At 39.4% G+C, this 24,531-nt stretch overlaps 1 protein-coding gene across 1 annotated transcript in view; it reads left to right on the forward strand.

Moving 5' to 3' along the window:
• Positions 1 to 18,399, forward strand: part of COG2 (component of oligomeric golgi complex 2) — a 32,238-nt gene extending 13,839 nt beyond the window's left edge. Inside the window, exons 9-18 of the mRNA XM_060753799.2 lie at positions 143 to 269; positions 1,841 to 1,980; positions 7,240 to 7,301; positions 8,481 to 8,632; positions 10,521 to 10,721; positions 12,209 to 12,281; positions 13,001 to 13,143; positions 14,098 to 14,237; positions 15,302 to 15,482; positions 17,981 to 18,399. Coding sequence (XP_060609782.2) covers positions 143 to 269; positions 1,841 to 1,980; positions 7,240 to 7,301; positions 8,481 to 8,632; positions 10,521 to 10,721; positions 12,209 to 12,281; positions 13,001 to 13,143; positions 14,098 to 14,237; positions 15,302 to 15,482; positions 17,981 to 18,085 — 1,324 coding nt within the window. The 3' untranslated portion in view covers positions 18,086 to 18,399. The remainder of the gene's footprint in view (positions 1 to 142; positions 270 to 1,840; positions 1,981 to 7,239; positions 7,302 to 8,480; positions 8,633 to 10,520; positions 10,722 to 12,208; positions 12,282 to 13,000; positions 13,144 to 14,097; positions 14,238 to 15,301; positions 15,483 to 17,980) is intronic.
• The last annotated feature ends 6,132 nt before the right edge of the window (positions 18,400 to 24,531 follow it).

Raw genomic sequence — 24,531 nt, forward strand, 5'->3', positions numbered from 1 at the left:
TTCTTGTCATGTAAACTTGTCCTATCAAGGATTTCCTTTGTCATCTCTGTTTCTAAACTAACAAAAACAAAGCCTATCTATTTCTGATTCTGTTCTCTTTGTTCAAAGCATTTCTAAGAAAAATCTCCACTTAATCTTGCAGTGAAAAGGGGAATACTGTTCCTGGATATGATTTTTTGGTAAATTCTGTGTGGCCAGAGTTTGTTCGTGGTTTAGAAGTTAAATTGCCATCCCTGTTTAATCCTGGAAACCCAGATGCCTTTCATGAGGTAAGTTTTGATTAATCACATCTTTGGTATTCTAAAGCAATTGGGGCAGTTCTTTACATAAAAGATATACAGTGTTCCCTCACTTATCGCGGGTGTTATGTTCCAGGACTACCTGTGAAAATTGAAAATCTGCAAAGTAGGGATGCTATAGATGTATATTGTGTTCCAAGGGTGAGGCAGAAGTGAGGAGAGATTTATAGGCACTGCGCACCTTTTTTTTTTTTTTTTTTTTTTTGCTAGCTATCTCTGCTTTGCTTTGCAATCTCTCTTGATTGGCTGTCCCTCACCCTATGGGGAGGGTAAAACCCCCTTCCACACTCCATCATTGCCAGGAGACGGAATTAGAACGCCGCTCTGGGCAACGGCAGCCATTCATAAACTGGGAGGCAAAAACCCGCGAAACAGCAAGTCTGCGAAAAGCTAACCACTAAGTAGCGAGGGAACACTGTATTGGGAAAAGCAGGTTTAATATCAGATTCTCAACTTTAGCCACTGGCAACCTTGTCATAGTTTGCAATGTCAACAGAAAGTACAAATGAAATAAAAGTAAATATACAGGGTTAGTCAAAATGCATAGGCCAATAAGCCATTCAATTGAATGGCTTATTGGCCTATGCATTTTGACTAACCCTGTATTTAGTAACATTTAGGTTATCCTGAATAAGCATCATTTGGTCTGCCTCAAAACCAGGGTTTTTGCCTTCTAGCTAATGGAAAATCTTTACTATGACTATGTGAAAGGTTCTATAAAATTTACAAAGAGATAAACAAAAATTAAAAAGATACCCTGAAGAAAAATAATTAAAGTAGTTGAGTGAGTTAGACTAATAGTGGAAACAGAGTTACGTGCAGGTCTTTTGTCATCACTCAGTTGTCTTTGTAAACCAACATACTGATCTTAGTTAACTCCCTGGAGTTTATAGTAAAAAGGATTAATACTGGAAATAATATTTTTGGTTTTTCACTAGGAACAATGAGTTCTGGCCCAACTTACCTGTCCGAACGTATCTCCCCTGAGGACTTTAAGATCATCTGGGGAGGCCCTGCTCTCGGTCCCACCTTTGTCACAAGCACGTTTGGCGGGGACGAGAGACAGGGCCTTCTCAGTGGTGGCCCCTCGGCTATGGAACACCCTCCCTAGGGAGATTAGATGTGCTCCCTCCCTCTTGACATTTCGGAGGCAAGTTAAAACGTGGCTATTCGAGCAAGCGTTTACAAATACAGAGTAGCTAATATAGGAAATCAAATGACCTGACAATGGAATTGGACAATGCTTGAGAATAATGAGACGCTGATGATGTTGTTTTTATTGCTTTTGTGATGTCTTATACTGTTTAATGTTTCTTGTCTATATTATGTTTTATGTATACTGATTTGTTGGAATCTGCCTTGAGTCGCCAATTGGCTGAGAAAGGCGGTATACAAATACAGTAAATAAATAAAATAATAAATAACAAATGAGTTGAATGATACCAGCTCCCATTATTGTAAAGGAAGATACTAGGCAGATAGCACCGTGCTGTGCTAGTATTCTTCTTTTAATGAAATTTCTCATGTAACTTAATTTTCAGAAATACACTATAAGCATGGATTTTGTACGAAAATTTGAGCGGCAATGTGGTTCACAAGCCAGCGTGAAAAGATTGAGGTTGCATCCATCATACCAGAGTTTTAATGATAAGTGGAACTTGCCTGTTTATTTCCAAATAAGGTTGGTATTTTGAGCATAAAGTGCATATTTTATGACAATTGGAATACTTAAGAGGTGTGAGTTAAAATATTTTATTGTTTTGGAAAATACATTTTTTTTTCTGACTTCTTGCCAAAAATGGAAATGAATAAGAGGATAAATACCCATTGGGTTTATATATATATATATATATATATAGAGAGAGAGAGAGAGAGAGAGAGAGAGAGAGAACCCATTCAGATAGTTTGCCCTAAATTGGGACGATCAGAGAAGCAGACTGAGGTTTTCGGAGTTAGGGGAACGAACTTGGATTTTGCGGTCTCCGTAGATCAATCTCATATCTTGTACAGGCAGTCCCCAGGTTACAAATATCTGACTTACAAATGACTCATAGTTACAAATGGCACTGAGACATCAGGAAGGGAGAGAAATCTACCCTGGAAGATTTTTCATAAGGAAAAAATGTCTCCCCTGGAACTTCCTCACCAATCCTTGTTTCCACAACAAACCAAATTTTTCAAAATCCAATTATTACAGGGACAGAAAGTGAAGGGAAATCTCCTGAACAGGGGCACAAATAGCAAAACAAACATAACGGGGTGTTCATTCTTCCCTATGTTATCAAAAGCATGCTTGCATGAATATATCTCTATCTATATATCTCTATCTATCTTTCTATCTATCTATCTGTTGATCTATCTATATCTGGCTGGAGTTACACTTTTAAATGTATCTGTTCCAACTCACAAACAACTTAAGAATAAACTTACAGAACCTATCTTGTTCGTGACTTGGGGACTGCCTGTATATAGTTTTCTATTATGTCTGTTTTTTAATGATGGGGAATGTGGATTGAACAGAAATTGTTTCTCATAATTGGTTGCTTAATAATTTAATAGAATGAGCTGTGTTAGTCTCTTGCAACCATAAAAAGGAGGAGTAAAATGTGGTAGCCGATTTTATTTTTGCATGAGATTTCATGGCTATGAACACACTTCTTTGGGTGCAGTACCACTCCCCCTTCCTTCTTCCGTTTAATAATTTAGCAGTAATGCCATTTTATTCCTATGATACATGCTTTGAGAAAGTTGCAAACTGGTACAACCCTGGTTTTATTTTTTAATGTGACTAGTAATGCACTTTACTTAGGGTTTTCTTCCCTAGTCCTCATTAAATTATACATTTACATCCTGCCAACCTTCCATTATTGAACTCAAGTTGTCCCACATCACTTTCCAACATCACTCCCAGTCAGTCCTTTGTTGCATATTTAAAATGCCCAGGACAATAAGCACTGTTTTTTCTCTATTCTTTTTCATCTTTAGTTTTACTAAGACTACATTTCATGTTCATTGAACCTTCAGGGAAAAGAAGATTTTTTATGTACAAAAGCTTTGTGGCTATTACAGATAAAACTGTGCACTATACATTCATACCACCAACATCAAAGCACTCAGTCTATGTAGTATTTAATTTGTTTAGTAAAAGTAATCATTCAAGTTAATGTAATTTTCAGATAAGTAAAGGTAAAGGTTTCCCCTGACATTAAGTCTAGTTGTGTCTGACTCTGGGGGGGTGGTGCTCATCTAAATTTCAAAGTTGAAGAGCTGGTGTTGTCTATAGACATCTCCAAGGTCATGTAGCCAGCATGACTGCATGGAACACCATTCCCTTCCCGCCAAGGATTGATGTACTCACACTGGCATGTTTTTGAACTGCTAGGTTGGCAGAAGCTGGGGCTAACAGTGGGAGCTCACCCTGCTCCCCGGATTCAAACCACCAACCTTTCAGTCAACAAGTTCAGCAACTCAGCAGTTTAACCCACCATGCCACCAGGGGCCCCAAATCAGATACAGGTTCTTATAAAGATAGGTGGGAATTAGAAATTATAGTGTTCAGATGATGAAACATATAAAATAGATGAAGTGTTATCTTTTATCAGCAACATAAATCTTTTAACCAAATGCCAACTGGGTTGGATCACTACACAACTAGCTTGTTCTTATGTTCTTTGTTTTTAAACTGAATAAAATATTAAATAATTACAAACCAAAGCTAAATCATGAAATGCTGTGGAACAAGAGTGTGCAATGTTACCTAGAGCAGGGCTCCTTAATTTTTTCCACTCACTGCTCCCTTCTGCCTGAGAAATTTTTACGTGATTCCAGGTATATAGTTATATAAAATAGGAATACAAATCAAACATTTATTGATAATAAATCGGCATTTGCAAGGCTTGTTAATGCTGATTTATTTTCAATAAATGTTTGTAAGGCTTGTTAAACAGGCTGATTTGCCTTTTTATGGAGTATAGTAGAAGCATTTTTGAAGAGTTGTCTGTAAACTGCACTATGGATTCATGTGAATGTCTAAGTTGTGTTCGGAACCCTTTTACTGTTGTCAAATTTTCCATGATCCCAACATTTGGGCTCAGGACCCAAATTATACTGGTAAATGGATTTCTTGTCATGTAAACTTTAAGAAGCCTTGACCTAGAGCATTAAAATATAACTTTGCAACATTTATTAATATAATGTCCTCTTCAGCAATTACTTGTAAGTTCTCTTGATGGTAATGAACCATGTCAGTAAAATCACAACAGCAAAGAATATCCTAACAGCTGGGGTTTCTAGGAGCTGAAGTCCAAAACACCTGGAGGAGCAGAGTTTGAGAAACACTGTTCGAGAGAAAGGATTATATTATTCCAGTCAGAAAATACATTACAGGAAGAAGCCTGGATTATATTCCACCATGGAGCAACTGACAACATGCATCTTTGCTAAACGGAAATTATGCAGAAAAGTTCCATGTTGGGCCTGTGCTTTAAATAAGATAGCACACACTCTCACCTTTTCTCCCTAAAGTAGGCAACCATCTGGCTTGCCTTGCAACACTCTATTTTTTCCTCTGATTTACCCGATAACATATCTGTGTATCTGAAAAACAGTCTGGGCTACCTCAGCAATCTTAACTCTTCCATCATCAGTGTTTCAATCCATTACTAAATTTGAGCAAACAATATTTTACTGCTGTAAAATATTGTGTTAAATAAGTGAGCCATATTTACTATCCATTTTTGTATCCACAAAGCCCAACAAAGAACAGTTCTGTTAACATTGCAGTTGCAAAGCTTATCTTTTTTTAAACAAAAAGTTCAAGGAATCAGAAAGAACTATTGATTTATTTCCCCTAGAACTGTTTGCAGAACCTGGTGCCAAAGTACATTAGCAAACACGTTGAAACTGGTGGGTGCCACCGTCATAGGTCCCAGCCGTGGGTCATCTAAAGCAAATCTAAGAACTCAGCAGCACCTCTCCATTTCTCTTCAGTGTAAATGATAGCTTATTTGTTCAGGCAAAGAAATGCTTTAAAATGCAGTTCCTCAAATTAGTCCTTTCCATTTTCGGTGTAATATTCTATCATTATGTATTTTTACTTCAGCATTAAATTTGGTTCTGGCTCACTATTTCATCTGAAACTCACCTACTTCATCCACCCCCCGAAACTAGAGTTATTAGGAAAACCTGGCAGAACTTTTCAGGGGGTTAATAAAGGGAGAAATCCTTGTTGGGTCTTCTCTACCAGGCACATGCTGTCAACTGAGCCTAAACTTGATTCCTCAAGCCTTGCAGTCTACCAACCTCCTTTATAATCTGAGCAGGAAGAATTAACATGAACAGCCAGGATGTACAATTATGATGCACTGAATAAATGAATATGGGCCTCATAATAAAGGAAACATGACAGTTTCCTTGAGAGCTCCCAGGAAGCTGCTTTGCTATGGTTTTTTTCAGACATCCCTGCAAGTCTCTCCAAGTGACAGATTTGTTCAGCAATGAGTGACATGAGTGGTGGCTCATATCTTCTTTTTCCATTTCTCTGTTTCCTGATCTCTGCTTAAAAACTTACTGGACCCGCTATTTGGCAGAAACTTTGTTTATTTATTCATACTATTCATGTACCACCTATATCAGATTTACAAATGACTCATAGTTAAGAATTGAGTTTTGTTTTGTTTTGTTTTTTTCATGTCAGGAGTGACTTGAGAAACTGCAAGTCGCTTCTGATGTGAGAGAATTGGCCATCTGCAAGGATGTTGCCCAGGTGACACCCAGATGTTTTACCATCCTGTGCGAGGCTTCTCTCATGTCCCCTCATGAGGAACTGGAGCTGACAGACAGGAGTTCACTCCACTCCCCAGATTCGAACCTCCGACTTTTCAGTCAGCAGTCCTGCCGACAGAAGAGTTTTACCCATTACGCCAGTGGGGGCTCAGAATGAACTACAGGCAGTGCTTGAAATACAAATATCGGACTTACAAACAACTCATAGTTAAGAACAGAGGTGAGACAACAGGAAGTGAGAGGAATCTACCCCTTGGAAGGGAAATTCACTCCTGAAAGAGTTATCATGGGGGGAAAGGGTCTCCCCTGAAGCTTTCTCACCAATCCTTGTTTCCACAACAAGCCATTTAAAAAAAATAATCCATCCAGTTATCAAAGAGATAAAAAGTGAGGTGAAATCTTCTGAACAGGGGCACAGACAGCAAAACAGACAACACGGGGGTGTTAACCCTTCCCTATGCTATGTAAAGCTATGTTTGTCTGGAATTACACATTAAAACATTGCCATTCCAGCTTAAAAGCAAATTCAACTTAAGAACAAATCTACAGAATCTAACAAGTTTGTAACTTGGGTACTGCCTGTAAGGTAAAGGTAAAGGTAGCGGGGAGCGGCGTGAGCTTCCGCTGTCAGCCCTAGCTTCTGCCAACCTAGCAGTTCGAAAACATGCAAATGTGAGTAGATCAATAGGTACCGCTCCGGCGGGAAGGTAACAGTGCTCCATGCAGTCATGCCGGCCACATGACCTTGGAGGTGTCTACGGACAACGCTGGCTCTTCGGCTTAGAAATGGAGATGAGCACCACACCCCAGAGTCAGACATGACTGGACTTAATGTCAGGGGGACTACCTTTACCTTTACCTATACTACAATGAGTGGGAAGGGATCATTGATACAACTAAAGTAAAGACATTAAAATTAAAAACACTTGGGAGGATAAAAAGGTGTTCATATTTTTCTCAGTTCATCTTTGAGAACACAGTGGTGACTTTTCTCTCAGAGGATGGTGATTCACCACTGGGTTACAGTCACCAAAAAGGCCTCTTATTTGAGATGTATTACAGGTAATTTTAGCTAAAGATTTTAAGGTTAAGCTGCAAAATACAAATTTCATTGATATTTTTACTGTAGCCTTACATAATGTCATTCTGTTGACAGGTTTAGAGAAATTGCAGGAGCCTTAGAATCTGCCCTTTCTGAAGAATTAAAAGAGGCTCCAGGTAAAGCTGTTCTCTACCATTTGTGTTTTGGTTTAGACAAAGAACGAAAAGTATTTGTTTTTCATTACAATAATGGGAAAGGTTTTCATAATTATTTCTGTCATATTTATAGCAGTGGCATCTTGCTTACTTCACTTATTCCTTAAAAATGAAAGCAGCATCTTTGCTTGGACAACCTCCAAAAAGCAATGCAAGAGATTTTTTTCTCTTTTCCATCAATGAAATAAAAGTATGACAGAAATTTTGGCTGTTGTTCCAGCCAGAGGTTGGATAGTATTGATGAATTCATGTGGAACAAGAATTACTGACTTGGAACAAAGAAAACTGAGTTGTGATGGAAGTGCAGAAGACTTCCAGTGCCTTTTGGGCATAAACCTTGATGTTGGAGTAGTGTTTCTGTTAATGGAGCATGAGTTAAGAGACCATTGTCCCTTTCTGTCTCCTGTGCCTGTTTCTAATGTGCACATATAAGACTGGATAGAAAGGGTTGCTATTTGCTTTTTGTCAGGACTGAAATTTGCATAGTCAGTTTTGTTGAAATATAGAGGTTATACAAATGCTATAGATGATGGACTGGAAAGAAGAAAATAAAAGAAAACATGTTGGTTATACATATTGTCTAATATCTAGTTAATCTTGAAAACAGCATATTACATGTAGAAATGTGTATTTCCATTAGAAATCTGGATTGCGGCTAATAATGGCGGGATCGAGAGGCCCTGCTCTCGATCCCGCCTGCATCACAGGCATGGCTGGCGGGGACGAGGGACGGGGCCTTTTCTGTGGTGGCCCCTCGGCTGTGGAACGCCCTTCCCATGGACATTAGATCAGCCCCTTCGTTAATGGTGTTTCGAAGAAAACTAAAAACCTGGCTGTTCGAACAGGCGTTCGGTTAAACAATGCAATGTACACGATGAATATAGGAAACGGAATTATGGAAGACGAATTGGATCACAATTCTAGTTACGAGACGTTAATGTGTTGTTATTGATGTGTCATTTTGTATATTATGCTGTTAATGGTTTTTAAATTTTGTATGCTGTTGGATTGACTTTTGCTCTTGTTGTAAACCGCGTTGAGTCGCCTACAAGGCTGAGAAATTGCGGTATACAAGCAAAGTAAATAAATAAATAAGTAAATAAATAAATAATGCAATTATCTTTAAATGTTCTGTTTTAGGTGGCAGCCCGTATCACCTCTTGGCTACGCATATGGTGTGGGAAAGTCTACAGAAATGTTGGTCAGCTCAGATATTTTTGCCATTGCTAGCCCCTCGCCTCTGGAAGCTTTCACTGCAAATTGTAGCACGCTATTCCGTTTTTGTTAACGAAGTAAGGAAAACTACAGCCACCCCTCACTTTTGTATAGTTCTGCTTTTCTCGTACTCTTATAATGGGATGTTAGAAAAATTGCCTGGAATGACCAGATTAATGATTATGGTAATTGTTTAATTATAGGTTTGTTCAGTTGACCCATTTGAAGCAGGCATGATCTCCCATAACTACCTTTTTAGATTGAGCAAATTGAGGATTCTTGCCAATAAACAAAATGTGGCTTTTTTCTTTGCCTCCATTATCAGTTTCTAACCACCCCAAATGCTCGATTAATAATAATGGTTAAAACTGGACAAGCAGACTAACATGAATACATAATTCAAGCTTTCTTAAGTGTTGGGATAACAGCATATTTACACAGAACAATGAGTCTCTTTGGTCAACCTTTATGCTATTATAAGAGAAAAGCACACACATGTCCATGTCTGAACATTAAACTTGCATCACAAATTGCATCACATCACACATTCAGTACATTACATCATATGACCAGTAAGATGTTACAGTTTCATAAAGACTGCGTCTCGTCAACGGGTTTTTTAGTTAATGTGTAGGGGAACATCATGATCTTAAATGGAGCTCCTTGTATCATATCCATAACCACTTAACGTTGCCAATCAAGAAATTCAATTTCATCTGTTGAGGCATTACTCACCTCCAAACAGACTTGTGTAAACACACAGACATGGAAGTGTTAATTCCTTGAGCTTTGTTAAATCTTAATAGCAATTGTCACATCAATAATGCCTAATGTTCATTCATTATGTTCATAAAGGTAAAGGTTTCCCCTTGACATTGTCTAATTGTATCTGACTCTGCATGTGGTGCTCATCTCAATTTCTAAGCCGAAGAGCCAGCATTGTCCGTAGGTGCCTCCAAGGTCATGTGGCTAGCATGACAGCCTGGACCACCGTTACCTTCCCAGCAAAACGGTACCTATTGTTCTACTCACATTTACATGTTTTTGAACTGCTGGTTTGGCAGAAGCTGGGGCTAACAGCGGGAGATCACCCCGCTCCCCGGATTTGAACTGCCGACCTTTCAGTCAGCAAGTTCAGCAATTTAGCGGTTTAACCCGCTGTGCCAGTGGGGGCTCCATTTATCTTCATAATGGGACATATTTCTATTTAAGCATAGCCTAGTAAATATTTTCTCTCTTACCATCATGAACCATCTTTCAATATATTTGGGCCAAAATATCTCTGTCTATCTGGAATAGCACAGCTAGGAGGAAAGGGTTTTTCATATCTTACAGACTACAAAAGGCAGTCTACTTGGTTTATTCTGTCTTGACTTATTTTATTCTCCCTATAGCAATCAAGATAAGTACTGACAGTTCCTATGTTTATGATATCCATTCAAAACAGGGATCCTTAACCATGACTACACAAAGTGGCAGAATCCAAAGACATTGTTGTGTTAGTCTGGATTCAGTATACAAAAAGATATTACAGCATTTTTGCATTTCTACTTTTATTCATGCATATCATTTGTACAATTTGTAGCTTCCCTCCTACATCTGATGAAGTAGACTTATTTCTCTAAGTTAATCTCAAAGGTGCTTCAAAGATTCCTTTTTATCCATATCCTACCAACCTAGCAGTTGGAAATTATGCAAATGTGAGTAGCTCAATAGGTACTGCTTTGGTGGGAAGGTAATGGTGCTCCATGCAGTCATGCCGGCCACATGACCTTGGAGGTGTCTACGGACAAAGCCAGCTCTTCGAATTAGAAATAGAGATGAGCACCACCTCCCAGAGTCAGACTCGACTAAATCTTTACCTTTACATTTTTACATATGTTTCACTTTGTTTAGCAGACTGAGAGAGATATCTAGATGCTTTTCTCTTTGTCACTATATTTTAATGTTGTTTTGATGGAACAGCTATTACTCAGGCCCATCTCTAATGAAAGTACAAAGGATCATAGGAAAACATTGGCAGGCAGCACCAAGGAAACTCCATTGAACTTAGGCTCAGTTGAGGACCAAGGAAATGAATCTGCTCCAGATACCCAGCCATTGCCTTCCATATCCACCACTCAACTTGTTCTTGTCGCTGCAGATTTGGATCACCTTCAGGACTGGGTTTGTACATTTCATGTATTTGTCTGTCAACTGAAAACATGGATGTTTGAGCAAGCATTCGGCTAATCCGATGCGATGAAGTTTTTGATCAAGGACTGGCAATCATAGACAACGAAATTGGATTATGATTTTAATTAAGAGATGCATTGGTCTGTATTGATGGCCCAATACTGTGTATTGTATATGTATGTGTTTTATATTTTTAATCGGAATTATTGTTGTTTTTAAATGTTGTAAACCGCAATGAGTCGCCGTTTTAGGCTGAGATATTAGCGGTATACAAGTGTACTAAATAAATAAATAAATAAATAAATAGGGCCCCAGGTCTCTTGAGCATATGATGCACTCTTTGAGACTGGTCTTATTCAGGAAGTTTTGAAATTTAAAACTTTGTCAACCTCGGTGAGATTTAATATGTTTGTATTCCTATTTGAAACACAAACCTTCTTTAGTGTGCTGTACAATCTGTTTTGAATGGACTTTTTGATCTCTTCTCTTTAAGATTGATGCAAAGATATAGAATGGGGGATGTCTGGCTCGAGAGCAGTACATGTGAAAAAGATCTTGGAGTCCTCGTGGACAACAAGTTAAACATGAGCCAACAATGTGATGTGGCGGCAAAAAAAGCCAATGGGATTTTGGCCTGCATTAATAGGAGCATAGTGTCTAGATCTAGGGAAGTAATGCTACCCCTCTATTCTGCTCTGGTTAGACCACACTTGGAATATTGTGTCCAATTCTGAGCACCACAATTCAAGAGAGATATTGACAAGCTGGAATGTGTCCAGAGGAGGGCGACTAAAATGATCAGGAGTCTGGAGAACAAGCCCTATGAGGAGCGGCTTAAGGAGCTGGGCATGTTTAGCCTGAAGAAGAGAAGGCTGAGAGGAGATATGATAGCCATGTATAAATATGTGAGAGGAAGCCACAGGGAGGAGGGAGCAAGCTTGTTTTCTGCTTCTTTGGAGACTAGGATGCGGAACAATGGCTTCAAACTACAAGAAAGAAGATTCCATCTGAACATGAGGAAGAACTTCCTGACTGTGAGAGCTGTTCAGCAGTGAAACTCTCTGCCCCGGAGTGTGGTGGAGGCTCCTTCTTTGGAAGCTTTTAAACAGGGGCTGGATAGCCATCTGTCAGGGGTGATTTGAATGCAATATTCCTGCTTCTTGGCAGGGGGTTGGACTGGATGGCCCATGAGGTCTCTTCCAACTCTTTGATTCTATGATTCTATGATTAATTAATGACATGCTTCAAGGAGCAAATGGACTGTTTTGAATAAAGTTGTTACGTGTTTTCTTGATGTTTTGCCTGGAGCACTGTAATGGTTTTCAGTGTGAATTTGTTTTCTCTATATGGGTACTTTGGGCAGGAAGAATACAATTATATACTATACAATAAAAGACATTCTCTTTAGTATTTTGGATGTGAAAATGACAAGAAAATGGATTTAAATGTACCCTTAATTTTTCTATTCTTTCAAACAGCTGCCTGAACTGTTGGAAATTATCAAACCAAAATTTGAATCTGTTGGCTTCAAAGACATAGCCTGCATCTCAGGTAAAATGTAGGACACACACACACACACACACATGTATATTCAAAGTGAGTTCAATTTCCAGTGAACATGATCAAGCAATCTAGATTCAAGAAAATAATCGGCATTTGGTGTGTCATGTTTGCATCCTTTCCAAATTGCACTGTATTTCATTTGTGCTACCTGCTTCTGGTTTTTAACATACAACAGTTAAAAGACTGGAGATATTCATGAGCTTGCTCTTCCCTGTCCTGTTATCTTTGTCCTTTTTGTAGAGGAATGCCACCCTCCTCCAGCTTTCTTTTCAGGAACAAATTATGATGTAGTATTTTACCTACACATATTATGTTCTCACTGTCAGAGAGTTTGTGTATCTCTTTGTGGTCATGGTTTTGATGAAGAGCAGAAATGCCAAAGCAAGCATCATACTTTGGTTAATTTTATAAATGAAAAGCGGGCGGGGGGGGGGGGGAGTAGAAAGCGCTATAACACCACTGGACACTCCTGAGTGACTGACCAGTTAGGAAATCAGATAGTATTTTAAGATTGCACAGAGTGTTTTGGTATGCAACGTAGGTAATACTGTCATATAAGAACATTGCAAATGACTAAGTATAGCATAGCATCATAAGCAATACCCCTCCACCATATTTTTTTTCTGATATGTTCTGAAATGGCAAGGTTGAAAAATATGTGTAGATCTTGCAAACTCAGATTTTACCACCTTTCCCCCCTTTTACAGGAGCATTGGAAGATTCAAAAGATTCTTTATTGGGTTGCTGGCCAACTTTAAACAATAAGATAATTCAGGATTTAAGTGATTCTTGCTTCAGTTGCCTGAAAAGTGCCCTAGAAATCCCAAGACTGTATAGAAGAACCAATAAGGTAGGGAGCTTCTCATTTTAAAAGAATTGTATTATCTGTATGAACTGTCGTCTAATGGAATATAGTAGCTTCATTATCCATTTGTTCCTCACCTTTTAGTAGGACAGAAGGAGCCCCCGGTGGCGCAGTGGGTTAAACCCCTGTGCCAGCAGGACTGAAGACCGACAGGTCGCAGGTTCAAATCTGGGGAGAGCGTGGATGAGCTCCCTCTATCAGCTCCAGCTCCTCACATAGGGACATCAGAGAAGCCTCCCACAAGGATGCTAAATCACAACATCCAGGCGTCCTCTGGGCAATGTCCTTCCAGACGGCCAATTCTCTCACACCAGAAGCGACTTGCAGTTTCTCAAATCGCTCCTGCCACAACCAAAAAAAAAAAAAAGGACAGAACAAGCTGTCCACTTTTCTTTCACCTGCTATGTATTTGTTTACTAAATTTTTCTTCCGCCATCAGCGATGCTGTTAGTGAAGCTAACAATAGCATTTCAAATTTCTTTGATTTGTTGATTCTTGGAGAAAAATGTGGAGATACAGAATTCTTTTCTGTCATTATAGCTCTCTTTACCTAAAAGTAAAGTCTGTTTGAGATACCTCAAAGAAACCAAATATTGTGTTTGTTTCTCAGGAAAAGAGTCTTCATTTTTGTAGCCTCTCTTCTGAAATGTTAGGTAGCCCCTAACATGAGGAAAATCTTACTGATTTATTACAGTGTAGAGTAGTGCTGCCTTCAGAGATATAGTTCAGATCACTTATATGCTAGAAAACAAACTTTCCATCACAAATATATGTCTGTGCAACCCTGGAAATTATCCCATTAGTAGCTCATTCTTACTTGCTTTATGTTGAACAGAACTCTGCCATCTCTGTTGCTGCATTCAGCCTGCATGACTTGAGTTTGAAACATGTGCTCTAGATGCCAAAATAACACCCTTTCTGTTCTCATTTCTTAACCAGGAGGTGCCAACCAAGGCATTGCCTTATGTTGACAGTGCCCTTAAACCTTTCTATCAGCTTAAGAATGAGTACAGAGACACTTTAAAACCAGCTATAATTGACCAGTGGCTTGAAGGAGCCCTCAGTGGAAGTACACAGAAGTAAGTAAAACCTTGATGCAAGGTTACAGAACAAAGTCAACATTAAAAACTGACCCAACATTTGTTTGAGGGTTTTTACATTGTTCAATAGTGAAATAGAGGTAATGTAATGGGCTTCCTTTCACTCTTAAGAGGTGAAGAAATAAAGTTTGACTTGTAGTTACTATATCTCAGTATTGAAAGAAGCACCTTGTTTACAAAAGGTTCCAGTTTCACTCTTACAGTAGAATCCAGATACAACTGCTCAAAATTTTGACTAGCCACTGTCAATCATTGATTGATCGAATTATTAATTTATATGTATCCTATCTTTTCCTCATCCCTGGGATTCAGCATTGTAGACAATAAGTATCAATGGTGTAAATAGTTGTAAGTCAGCTTTCCCTGTCATTAACTCATTTTGGCTTTTTCACACCTTCCCAGTAGATTTTTGTGATGTTGCTTTGCTGCTCCTGTTTTCCAGTATGCATTATTTCCAAAGAACTTGATTTTGTCATTCTGTGTTGGGGATTGGAAGTCAGGGAATCATGTTGCCTTAAGGGAAACACACATCATAACTCCAATTTATTTTCAGTGTATTTTTAGTCTAATTGCAAAATTGATTAAAATCAGTACTGCCGATATCAAGGAAATGTATATTGATCATGTGCAGAAATGAATTTATATCGATTCCTATCCCTAATCTTCAAAAGTAAATTAACAAGGTGAAACATGGATCTGGCCCTGAATAAATTGCTGGGGATTTTTTTCACTGTGGACTTGTGGTCTCATCTGTAAAATCACAGTTTTGTAACAGATATTGAAAGCTGATGTCTTCTCTCTTATTTTTCAAGTTAGATGAAGGATGGGTGCAATTATAACAGTTGAATAATCTCTAGCCAGCCCCTTTATTTTCCATTGAACTTAACTGAAGAGAGGAGGGTATTGTTGCATTCATTTCGATACCTTTCATGTCTGTATGCTCACATCAGATTACAGCAGGGTATTTCTCTCTCTCTCTGCAATTAATTATTTTGTTTGCATAAGGTCCATGTTCTAATCAATTTATTAATGTCTATATTCAGATACTTTGAGACAATATCAGATATTCTGAATTCTGTAAAGAAGATGGAAGAAAGTTTGAAAAGGCTTAAACAGGCCAGAAAAACGGTGACTTCTAATAGTGCATCTCTAAATGGAGGCATGAGTGATGACAATAAAATCCGCCTGCAGTTGGCTCTGGATGTGGAGTACTACGGTACACAGGTAATCTGGATGCAAACAAAAATAGTGTTGTTGGATGGGCTAAGTTTTGTTGGATGGCCCTCCATTTCTTGATCTGTTCTTTAGGGAACAGTTTGTCTTGCCTTGATCAAGTAGATGTCTGATGGTGTCCCTCTGTAGACCAATTATTTTTTTGGATGGAAGCTTGTATGTGTGCCTTTTGACTTATGGAGACCCCATGGATTTCTTAGGTTTTTCTTAGGCAAGGAAAGCCTAAGGTCATTAACATGTTGATGACAAACAACATATCCAAACATATCTCCCTCTATAAACCACCTCGGAGGCTAAGATCTTCTGTGGAGGCCCTGCTCTCGGTCCCATCTCCTTCATAGGTGCAACTGGTGGGGACGAGGGACAGGGCCTTCTAGTGGTGGCCCTCAGCTGTGGAACTCCCCAATGAAATTAGATCAGCTCCCTCCCTCCTGAACTTTAGAAAGAAACTAAAAACCAAGCTTTCGGAGAATGGCACAGTGCATTAGGCAGCCATGAAGTGGTTGTAACACAATTGGAATGGCTCCTGGTTGGATCTTGTGTTGTTTTAACATCTTATTTTAATGTATTGATATGTCATGATTTTTTATGATTTTTTACTTATTTTAATGTATGGTATATATGGTACTTATATGTTTATGTTTGTTGTGGCATTGAATAATTGCCAACCTGGAAGCTGCTCTGAGTCCCCTTTGGGGTGAGATAGAGTGGGGTAAAAATATAGTAAATAAATAAATAGAGTGTAATTTCCTTAAATAAATTTATATATTACTTAATCAAAGGTGATACAAACAGCATTAACATTTATTCCTTCTTCCAACAGCAGTTAGATAAGAAATCTAAATCAATCATACAGGAAGCTTTAATATTTTTCTGTAGTAACTCATAAATGTTAAACTCTGTTTTTTGAGGTAATCTAAAATGAATGCCTTTTGCAAATGAAATTGTTTGTTTTGTTTAATCTGTAAAAAATGTCAAAATGCTTGTGTGTAATGAATTCCATAGAAGCTTTCTGGCTAAGGTCATCATTTTGAATTGGATTCCGCTAAATATCAAATAGAGGCATGGATTAATGTTGTTGGCATGATTAAAAGTTTGAGCGAATCCATAGATATTTATTTATTACAGGAATTATGATCTTGTTCATTCACAAAAATTCTGAGTGGGTAATAATCACAACAGCAATCAAAATCAATATGAAATTATTAGAACCAAGAGCATGAAAAACACACTTAGAACAAGTAAAATCAATCTGTTTTTAATAGCTGAAGCCCTAAAACGCCTGGAAAGAGCTAAAGAGTCATTGGACTGGCACCAGAAACACCTAGAGGTGGGAATATGCTCCATTTTCTCATTTTTCCATGTTAAATTAATTCTTGCCTCAGACTAGGAATCATTCTTATATATATGCCGCAGGACCCAACAGATGTCCCGTCTATTATCTCAATTCACTACTGTATTTATGTCCTGTTTACAAAAAGGCAGAGAATACATTAAAACAGATAAAATAAAAAAACATGGTAAATTAAGATTAAAATAGAAACAATATTAAATAGCAACATTTAAACCAATTAAAATCTCACATTGAAACAGACTAAAAACAGTACAGCACCATAAAAGCCTCTTCCCTCCCAATTTCCCAAGTTAGGAGGAATCAGAAAATGGCTCCTAAAAAATATCAGAATGCTTTGCATATTGTCATGCGGGAGAAAGTCAGCAATCTGCCATTGCTGATGAATATTATGAACTCTGTCAAAGCCACTTAGGTTTTCTAAAGCAAGGCCAGATCCAAATGGACGCCCATGCTGCTTCCTTTGGGAGGAATGCAACGTCCATTTTGTAATGTTGTGGTTGTATTCACCAATCTGAGTGCTTCTAGCATTGCTTCAGGAGTAGAATTCTTCAACATATTTATTTGAAAAGATGCAATTTTGTAACTAGTTGTTATGCAATACGACATCCATATCTATAGGGGATATGTTATTGAACTTACTGTGAAAACAGGAAATTAAAAATAGTAGTAAACCTTAGTGAAATGAATGACTTGTGTCAGGATTATCATAGAGTCACCCTGGAAGACCTAGACAATTCTTACAGAAGTGTCATGTGGTAAACTTCAGCAGGAGCATACCATAGAATCGCTTAAAGGATCTCAAAAATTCCTAGAAAGGACATATTTTGCTGGATACAAGTAGGTAAAACCACAGGTATCAGTCCAGCGGGAACTGGAATACCGTTCTTCATCTAGCACCATTTCATGCTCAGTAGAGATGTTTAATCCACTAGTAAAAATAATTATTTCTGATTTTTTACATGCCATTGGATTATACAAGCCTGAAACTAGTTTGTGAAATGGACTGAAACCAGTTGTGAGCATATGACAAAACCTTATAGATATTTGCCTTATAGATATTTTGTTTATAAAGCAATTGAGAGATTCTGGTTTTGGCTAGAAAATTTAAAAAAAACACCGTAATGTCTTTTTTTAGATGCAGAAGATGGGTCTGCAGTTGAACAACATCAAAAGTTTTTCGGGTCTTTCAGAACTCGTTCAAGCCGCCAGGGACCAGATATCAGCAGAACAAACAACATGATTTCCAGCTGCGTGATGGGCTTCCAAAGAGAACAGGGTTTACTCTTACTTTTCTCGCACCAAATAATATGTAGCAGTGAAATGCTTCCTAATGCAGCTTCAGCAGCGCTATGTCTGAAGATACAGACAAACTTGTTTCACCCAGAAGGAGAACCTTACATGAAGAAATCAATCATTCTAGTTTTCCATTATATGGAAGACCCTTTGTATATTTCTAAAACTCTACTACAGAGATGTGGAAATCTTTTTTTATTTTTATTGTAAATTTTTATCATGTAGGACTAATATGATTAAAATATATTGGGAAAAACTTGATTCATTTGTGGGCTTATTTATTCATAGTATGTTGAAAATGTTACAATATGTGCCCGGGACCACTAATTCTGTAAGCATAACAATTATCGTTTATACTGGATAGACGAAAGAAAAGGAAGCAAGTCCTTTAATATTAAAACAAAATCATCATTTTGAAACTTTTCCTTTAAGAGGCAACATGTGTTTGTTATTATTTTTTTCAAATTCATGAGTTAAGGCTGGGAAGCGGGGGGGGGGGGGGGGGGCAAGCTAATTTTGATAATGGAAATCTGTGTTTGTTGTCTTCCTCAACCACACAGGCTAGAAATATCTCCACAACAGAAACAGTGCCAGGAGTTCAGATTTTGCAATCAGTGTAAATGTGTGCAGATCTTATAACTGAGGTACAGTGGCACTCCAAACAGGTCAAGGAATATTAGCTAGGGAGACACAAAACCCACTGGAAGAATTTCTTCATTGATCTGTTTTCCTCAGCACTTTTTTTGTGTCAGGAGCGACTTGAGAAACTGCAAGCTGCTTCTGGTGTGAGAGAATTGGCTGTCTGCAAGGACGTTGCCCAGGGACACCCAGATGTTTGATGTTTTACCATTTTGTGGGATAATTCTCTCATGTCCCTGTATGGGAGGCTAGAGCTGACAAAGGGAGCTCATCCACGCTCTCCCCAGATTCGAACCTCCGAGCTGCTGGTCTTCAGTCCTGCTGGCGCAAGGGTTTAACCCATTGCACCACTGGGGGCTCCTCAGCACTTGACCCTCTAATTATATTTGGAACCCAATCCTGATATATATTGATTCGTTTTGCACAGTGAGGAGATCTCTGGTTCAGACTTCTGTCATTTGAAGGACTTCAAGTAGTTTGATCTGTTAGTCCTTGTTACCAGTCTGAGTAAAAAAGTTCTATAACTTTTGGACTCTTTGAGCAGAATAGGGTAGAAAACTATAAACAAGAGCTTTTAAAACTTTCCCACTCACAACCCCTTTTGTCCCAAGAAATGTTTAGGTGACCCTGGATGTATAGGTATCTAAAATAGGTATGAAAATGATGGACTGCTAACAAATCAGCATTTGCAAGGCTTGCTAAACAGGCTAAACAGCCTGATGTACACAAATCTGTTAGCAACAACATGCAGCGTTTTCAGTGGACTCTGCGGAAGATGGGGTCCCCTTAGCTCAATGTTGGGGTCATGGAAAATTTGACAACAGTAAAAGGTTTCTGAACCCCACTTAGACATTTACATGAATCCATAGTGCAGTTTACAGAGAACCCATCAGAAAATGCTTCTGCTGTACTCCATAAAAATGGAAATCAAGCTGTTCAGTAAAGTTTGAAAATGCTGATTTGTTATCAGTAAATGTTTAATTCTTATATCTATTTTATATACCTATATACCTGGGCTGTGTAAAAATTTCTCAGGTTGAGAGGGGTTGTGAGTGGAAAAGTTTAAGAAACTCTGTTCTAGAGAATATGTAGAGATTGTAAACGTTCCTCCCCTAAATCCTGTGTTACCAAATTGCTGCCAGTGTGCTATATTCCATAGACAGAAGAAGAGATCTGCCGTTTTCAATATTGCCTGGTAAGGCAAGGTGGAAGGGGCTGGGCCGGGAGATGCTACTTAGGTATGTATACATAAATAATTAGCTAATCTACAACATTAGCCAAGACATTTGTTTATAGTGCTGTTCTCAAACTGGGTCAGCTCAGTGTTGTGATTCCAAAAAAATTAACAAAAATTGAGAGCCCCCGGTGGTGCAGTGGGTTAAATTGCTGAGCTGCTGAACTTACTGACCAAAAGGTTGGCAGTTCATATCCGGGAAACAGAGTGAGCTCCCACTGTTAGCCCCAGCTTCTGCCAGCCTAGCAGTTCAAAAACATGCAAATGTGAGTAGATCAATAGGTACCCGGTGCTTCATGCAATCATGCCGGCCACATGACCTTGGACGCATCTACGGACAACGCTGGCTCTTCAGTTTAGAAACTGAGATGAGCACCACCCCCAGAGTCAAACATGACTAGACTTAATGTCAAGGTGAAACTTTTCCCTTTACCTAAAAAGTTTTTTGAATGTCACCTAGTGGCTGTTGTAACATTTACGCAAATCTGTTGTGCAGTGTTTACAGTGGAGTTTGCAAAAGATGCTTCAGTTGTAACCCACAAAAAGGAAAATGTGTAGGTGGCATTCAGAAACCTTTTATTGTAGCCTGATATTACGCAACCCTAATATTGAACTAAGAGGACTCTTATTTGGGGTTGGGACCAGGCCCGTAGCCAGGATTTTGTTTCGGGGGGGGGGGGGGGCTGAATTTTTTTCAGGGGGGGTTGGGGGGGGGCTGCGTCTGAGTGAAAGAGGGTCTAGCCTAGCAAACCTTTTGTATCATTACCCCAATACCCCCATGCATATGGGATATATTGAGTATGGTGATCAGATCATGATATGAATAAACATGTTTAAATAATGCACCAGTAAGGCCTTTTCGCGAACCACCATGAGAATTTCGGGGGGGGGGGGGCTGAAGCCCCTCAAGCCCCCCCCCCCCCGGCTACATGCCTGGGCGTGGCCAAGATCAATAGGTCAGCAAGCTGGAAGGCAGGACTCGCCCAGGGAGGGAAGGAGGGGGCGGGCCCTAAGGGCTTAGGGACAACAGCACAGGCCATCCAAGTCTGAACCTGGGCCGTCCCCCCTTAGCGCCAGCGGCAGTCTCCCATTCAAATCCGAGCCTGGGCCGGTCCTGCTTAGCGTCCATTCACATACTCCCATTCAAATCTGAACCTGGGATGGCCCCGCTTAGTGCCTGTGGGCTTACGGCCCTTGTTCAGAACGGATAGGAGAGCGCTCAAGACCGATAAGCAGGGACGGCCACGCTTCGGACTTGTACAGACTTGCCCATGGGTCCCAGGCTGTGTTTCCGAGAGCAAAAGCAATCCTAATTAACTGGACCCTCCGGCTCTTTTTCACATATTGTTATTGCTCTTCATGGACGGGAATGAGACATGCCGCATTATCACAGGGTGTCTGCGCCCCACACCACTGGAGAAATTACACTGTTTAGCCAGTATTGCACCACCTGACATCTGCCAGGAAGTAGCAGCCAATAGTGAAAGGACCAAGGCAGAGACATCTCCAGCTCATCCCCTGTTTGGGTATCAGCCAGCATGTCAACCACTTAAATCAAGGCATAGTTTTCTTAAATCTACAGAGACACTCGCTGGAACCCCTCAGCAAGCGAGAGTCCAAAAGTGGCAGGCCCAAACCCAGCACCTCAATTCATGGCTGATACCAGATGATAAAGACTCCCCCTGGGCACACAGATGACTGGGCGACTTGGAAGGCACTGAACAGACTGCGCTCTGGCACCACAAGATGCAGAGCCAATCTTAAGAAATGGGGCTACAGGGTGGAATCCACGGCATGCGAGTGCGGAGAAGAACAAACCACTGACAACCTGCTGCAATGCACCCTGAGCCCTGCCACATGCACAATGGAGGACCTTCTTGCGGCAACACCAGAGGCACTCCAAGTGGCCAGATACTGGTCAAAGGACATTTAACCAACTACCAAGTTTGCAAAATCTGTGTTTTTTTTTAAATCTGTGTGTTTGTTTCGTTCTGTTGGAAATGTAATACAATGGTATGGTTACTGATGACACGATAAATAAATGGACGGGAAGCTCCTGTCCAGATCGATTCCCAAAATATTATTTCTGTATTTCGTTGTTTATTTACTGTATATACTCGAGTATCAGCCAACCCGAATCTAAGCCTAGGCTCCTAATTTTTCACAAAAATCTGGGAATACTTCTTGACTCGAGTGTAAGCCAATGGTGGGAAACGCAGCAGCTACTGGTCAATTTGAAAAAGGAAAACAGATACATTCTTATTAAAATTACATTAATAGAGGGGTCGATAGGTTAAATTAATATTCATGTGAATAATATTAGTAATGATTATATTAACAACAACAACAACAACAACAATGAGAGTTGGAAGGGAGTTCTAAAGGCTCTCTAGTTCAACGCTCTTCATTCTGCCTTCATGCAGGGAAAGCAAAGTGAAGGGCCGCCTGACATATGGCCAACCAGCCTTAAATTTAATAATAATAATAATAATAATAATAATAATAATAATAATAATAAGAAGAAGAAGAAGAAGAAGAAGAAGCAGCAGCAGCAGCAGCAGCAGCAGCAGCTTTGGAAGGGAGCTGTAAAGGCTCTGTAGTCCAACTGTCTTCCTTCTGCCTTCATGCAGGGAAAGCACAGTCAAAGCACCTCCGAAAGATGGCCATTCAGCCTTGTTATTAATATTATTATTAATAACGATAGATTTGGAAGGGAGTTCATTTAGTCCAACCCCCTGCTCTCTTCATTCAGCACAAGCCAGTTCAAAGTACAGCACCTCCTGGTCCCGGAAGCCAGGCAGGCAGGCCGTTGCAAGAAGAGGTCAGCGCAGGCCTCCGTAGCATACCACAATATTCACAGGATGTGTCACTATATTGTACTCTTCCACTATACCAGAACGTTATTAGTAATTTGACATGAAATATAGAATATGTAACCAATACTCTGATTCTTAAATATTTTTCAGAATTCTTCCTTAATTCAAGGGCCATATTGCTGGCAATCTTTTTTAATAAATCAAAAGTACAGCACAACTGCAAGTCTTTGATTCAGGAAATGTTTCTTGACCATATTTGAGGTGGATATCTATCCTCATGTTTAGACAATCTTCCCATTTTGGGAAAAATCCAGAAGATGGTCCTTCTGGGGTCATTCTTTCTCAGCCTTGGTTCACCTCCTCCCTAGAAAAACCATCCAAAAGATGGTTTTTCCACACCGGAGAACGGTGCTTTCCATCCATATTTCCAATCCAGTTCTTCTTCCTAAAGGACAGGCAGCTCCTGTGAAGATCAGCTCCCAAGGCACCGTGATTTTGGAACACGATTCCCAGCGTGACATGAATGGAAGCACCTTTGTACAAGGCGACGGAGAAAGGAACCTTGTGAATATTGCAAGCACATGATGAATTGAGAAGGTGGTCAAAATGGAAATCATCAGAAATATTGGTGGTCTCAGAGAAAGCAGAGGGAACTACGAGCGGCATGGATGTTTAATTAATTGGAAAAAGAACACAATTCAATAAAATTCAAAATAAAACCAAAATTGGTTTGACATGGGTCATATTCCTATTGGTAATCTAAAAAACATGCTTTCAAGCCATTATGCGCCATCATAAAAAAGAAACAACAGACAAAAGTAGAAGGAATCATCATTATTTTTATTATCCAATAAAAACCAAAAATTCTGAGGGGACCGTCCAGTGACCGCGTCGTCCTGAGCCGGATTCGAACTCCTACCATTGAGGGCTCAATCCAGACGCTCAGCGCATGTCGCCACCTAGGCACGCCTCGAGATTCCGCCTGGAAAACAGCCTCAAGAAGCCGACAGTTAGAATGTGAAAGAGGGAGGGGGGAACTCCTAGTGATGTCATCACGCCACTCACTCACCTGGGATAGAAGGCGGGACTAGCTGCAGGAATGGGCGTGGGCCGGACGTACAATTTAAGAAACAATGTCCTACACTCAATTCTTGTGGGTTTTTTCGGGCTATATGGCCATGTTCTAGAGGCATCTAGAACATGGCCATATAGCCCGAAAAAAACCACAAGAACTGAGTGATTCCAGCCATGAAAGCCTTCGACAATACAATGTCCTACACTATTGCCGCAATTGTGAATACATCGGGCTCATTTATACACATTTTTAGAACTCTGAGGTTGCACGCTTGTGGCTGTGATTATGAATTCAGGACTTTAATGTTATACAGACTTTTGTTCTCAAATGCAATAATTTTCAATAATAGCGTATTCCCTTAATTTCTCAAGATTTGTCATTGTTGCTGTTACTGACTATCAGGAAGAGATTTTTTTGACAAATACATCTTGCTTATTTTAAAATGACTTAGTGCAATTAGCATAAAACAACTTTTTAAAAACGACCACCCTTTAAATAGTTAATTACGTGGAGTTTTTCAGTTCAATGTTTCTTGATAATGAATTTTTCTTGACTATGGCTTGTGAAATGCACTGTGCAAATTATTCTTGTATTATAATATAAATCATAATATGGTATTTATATGAATT

Source organism: Anolis sagrei, chromosome 1, assembly GCF_037176765.1.
Source record: "Anolis sagrei isolate rAnoSag1 chromosome 1, rAnoSag1.mat, whole genome shotgun sequence".
Classification (NCBI taxonomy): domain Eukaryota; kingdom Metazoa; phylum Chordata; class Lepidosauria; order Squamata; family Dactyloidae; genus Anolis; species Anolis sagrei.